The following is a 4,129-nucleotide window of genomic DNA, read 5'->3' on the forward strand; positions in this document are numbered from 1 at the left end:
TTTGTCTTGGATCAGTGAATGAACCCCTAACTAGTCTGCTTCCTTTCTTGCTCTCACAGCCAGAGGGATCCTTCTATAATGTAGTGGGATTATATCAGATGGTGCCATTGCCCTGCTCTCCACTTCCCAATAACTTCCCAGCACACGCAGAATAAAATCCAGCCCTGCATCCCTCTCCAACCTCATCTTCAACATTCCCCTCATTCATCATCCTCCAGCCATACCAGTCTCCTTGTTGTTCCCCAAAACCCAGCAAGGAAAGTTTCTAACTCAGGGTTTTGTAATTTTAATGTGTTTTTATTGACTTTTTTAGAGAGAAAGGGAGAGGGAGAGAAACATCAATGTGAGAGAGAAACATCCATCAATCAGTTGCCTCCCGTACGCAACCAGGGATTGAACCTGAAACCTGCGTATGTGCCCTGACGGGTAATCGATCCAGCATTCGTTCAGTGTATAGGGCGACGTTCAACCAACTGAGCCACACCAGCCAGGGCTTTGTAATTTAATTCTCACACCCTAAAATGTATGTTCTGTCCCATTTTTGTCAACATGTGGAGGACAAGAGATGGAGGCTCAGAGAGATATATTATCTTGCTCAAGGTGGCAAGGACAGGGATATAGTACCACCTAGTTCCTCAGCTGCTTCCAAGTTACCCTGCCTCCTAACATATCACTCATGCATGCATTTTAAATTATTTCGTTCTTACTAACATCTCACTGTCAGTGAGATACAAAGTCCCTTCCTTGAAGGACTTTATGTTCTGGTGAGAAAGACAGACAGTAAACCACATGAATAGGTATAAAGAGTAACATCAGAGTGATAGGAAAACTAAATAAAGTAGGGTAGGGGGGTTGAGAGTGATGGGTTGTAACTTCGGTTAGATGCTCTGGGAAAACCTCTCTGAGGCGTGCATGTGAACGAAGACCTGAATGAAGGACATTCCAGACATTCCTTACAAAGGAACTCATGTAATATGTGGTCTTTGGTGACTGCCTTCTTTCACTTAGCATCATGTTTTCCAAGCTCATCCATGTTATGGCACATATTAGTGCTTCATCTCTTTTTTATGGCTGAATAGTATTTCATTGTATGAATATAACATTTTTGTTTACCCATTCATTAGTTGATAGACATTCGGCAGTTTCCGCCCTTTGGCTATTATGAATGATGCTGCATTTAAACATTTGTGTGCAAGTTTTCATGTTGACTTATGCTTTCATTTCTCTTGTGCATATACCTAGGAGTGGAACTGTTGGGTCATATGGTAACTCAGTTTAATTGTTTGAGGAACTACCAGACTGTTTTTTCTTTTCTTTTTTTTTAGGTTTTGAAAAAAACACAACAGCTGGTGTGGCTCAGTTGGTTGAGCATCATCCCATGCACCAAGAAGTCGCTGATTTGATTCCGTCAGGACATATGCCCAGGTTTTGGGCTAGAACCCCAGTATGAGGCGTGCAGGAGGCAGCCAATTGATGCTTCTCTCTCATTGATGCTCCTATCTCTCTCTCCCTCGCCCTTCCTCTCTCTCTAAATATCAATAAAAATATACTTTTAAAAAATAGATTATCCTAAAAACAACAGAGGTGGACTTCTTCCTACCTCCCAATCTACTATCATTTCCCTTCACCAAGGCATCACCTGGATGGTCCTGATGCCCTAACCCTACCTCTCAGCTCCCCCCTAACCCACTACACATCCATGCTTTCTCCCAGTTTCTGATCTGTCTCCTTTAAGAAAATAAAAATACCCCCTCCCCAACTTGCTTAAAAATAATATTCAAAGATTAAAAATGGTACTTATGTTTGTTTAAAAAATAAACACTTCTAATGTTGAAAATCTCACTCTTCCTCTAGGGCTAGTTGAGCCTCCGGGGTGCCTCCCTGCCTCACCCCAGGAGGCCAGCAGCCACTTGGGGCTCCTTGGAAATTTTCAAGAATTAATTTCTTCCAAATTTCCCCTGAAGTCACAAATTCCACACACGGCTCGCATAAACATGCTGCCTTCATTACAGGCACTGCTCTTTGGCTCTGGAAACCTGATCCCTTTGTGTCCACTAGACCACATGCTTCAGATTCCCTTTGATGTAGCTGAGGATTTGCTGGACTCGGTGGGGCTCGTTGCGGTCTGGCCGGCAGCCTGGCGTGATTTCCAGCACGTAATCAGGACCATATGCTGTGAAAAACTCATGATCTGGGATCTCAGAGGATAGTGCTTTCCCTAGGATGACCCCAGTCAAGTATGTCCAGCATCGAGCTGTGTTGGCAAGGTTATAGCCTCCTCCTCCCAAAACGAGCGTTGCCAACTGCCACTGAAGGATGTACTTAAGGCACCTGCCAATTCCCACCGGAGTCATGTTAAAGGAGCACATAGGATCCCCAGCTATTGTATCAGCTCCCAGCTGTACGACCACCGCTTTGGGGTTAAAGGCCATGTACACCTCCTTTAGTACACTTTCACAGATGTGGTAATACCTCTCATCCTGTATGCCATCCTGAATGGGCACATTCACACTGTAGTACCGTCCCTTCCCTAGGCCAACATCAGACACGTCACCTGTTCCTGGGAAAAATCCCGGGGAGAATTTGTGCAGGGACACGGTCATGACTTTGGAGGTGAAACTGAAGGCATCTTCTACACCATCTCCATGGTGCAGATCCAAATCCACATAGAGAACACGGTCAAATTTCCGTCGCAATCGTAATATTCCCAGGACCACATCATTGAGATAACAAAATCCAGATGCTTCGTCTTTCTTTGCGTGATGCCACCCTCCGGACCAGTTAATGGCTACCTTGCACATTCCATCAATCAGGCACTGGGCAGCTGTGATTGTAGCCCCTCCCACAGCTGCCGCATAGTCAAATATCCCTTCGGTAGCTGGACAGTCATAACCCAGGCCATACTCCGTAGAGTCCGGATGATCGTCATCTCCTTCTCGGCTGACCATCTGGAGGTGCTGCAGATAGGCATCGGTGTGGAAGGTGGCCATCTCCTCCATGGAGGCCACTTTGGGCTTAACTATCCTCATTTGCTTATGCAGTGCATATGCTTCAATCAAAGAATGTACCATACTGGCCCGTTTGGGGACTTTGGCCAGGGAATCGCACATGCTGACATACTCGGGACTGTAGATGTAAACCGGGGGCAGTGACTGCCCACTGTCCACAGGTTCCTCTGGCTCCTCCATGTGGAGCCACTGTCCAGATCCTGCTTTTTATGAACTCAGCCCAGGCTCCGGTTCCTGCTCCTCTGATCTGCTGCAGCGGTGCTCCCTGATCAAGAGTCACTGTCCTCCATTCCCATCCAATTGAAGAAAAACATGGGCACTCATTTAGTGACCACAGTTCAAAAATGGGAGGTGGGCAGATATAAAAGCCCTGCCAGACTATTTTCCAACGTGGCTGCACTGTTTTATACTCCCACCAGTAGTATATGAGGGTTCTGATGTCTCCACTTCTTCATCAGCACTTGTTATGTGACTTGGATGGACCACCGTAAGGTGTGTGAACTGGTATCTATCTCATTGTGGTTTTGATTTGCATTTCCCTGATGACTAATGATGTTGAGCATCTTTTCATGTACTTACTGCCCATCTGTATATCATCCTTGGATTGTCTTTTCTTATTGAGTTGTTAAGAGTTCTTTATGTATTCTAGATGTAAGTCCCACATCAGATATATGATTTATAAACATTTTCTCTAATTCTATGGATTGTCTTTTCACCTTAGTTTTTAATTTTGATAAAGTCCAATTTATCTATTATCTTTTTTGTTGTTGTTGTTTTTCTTGCTCGTGCTCTTGGTGGCGTATCTAAGAATCGTTGCCAGGTTCAAGATCATAAAGATTTGGTCCTATGCTTTCTTCTAAGAGTTTTACAGTTTTAGTTTCTTACATTTGGATCTTTGATACATTTTTAGTTAATGTGTATGTATGGCATACGGTAAGGGTTAAACTTTATTCTTTTGCAGGTAAATATCCAGTTGCCCCGGCATCATTTGTCGAAACACCTATTCTTTGCCCACTGACTGGTCTTGGCACCCTTGTGGAACATCAGCTGACCAAAGACACATCATGGTTTTATGTCTGACTTCTCAATTCTATTCCATTGGTCTGTATGTCTATCCTTAT

The 4,129-nt window shown here is 44.3% G+C and overlaps 1 protein-coding gene across 1 annotated transcript; it reads right to left on the reverse strand.

The window, feature by feature from the left end:
• Window positions 1–1,802: 1,802 nt before the first annotated feature.
• Window positions 1,803–3,275, reverse strand: LOC102427151 (histone deacetylase 8). The gene has a single exon (XM_006096371.3). The coding sequence runs from the start codon at window positions 3,186–3,188 to the stop codon at window positions 2,055–2,057; it is 1,134 nt and encodes a 377-aa protein (XP_006096433.1). The 5' UTR covers window positions 3,189–3,275; the 3' UTR covers window positions 1,803–2,054.
• Window positions 3,276–4,129: the final 854 nt, after the last annotated feature.

Source organism: Myotis lucifugus, unplaced genomic scaffold, assembly GCF_000147115.1.
Source record: "Myotis lucifugus unplaced genomic scaffold, Myoluc2.0 scaffold_178, whole genome shotgun sequence".
Taxonomy (NCBI): Eukaryota; Metazoa; Chordata; class Mammalia; order Chiroptera; family Vespertilionidae; genus Myotis; species Myotis lucifugus.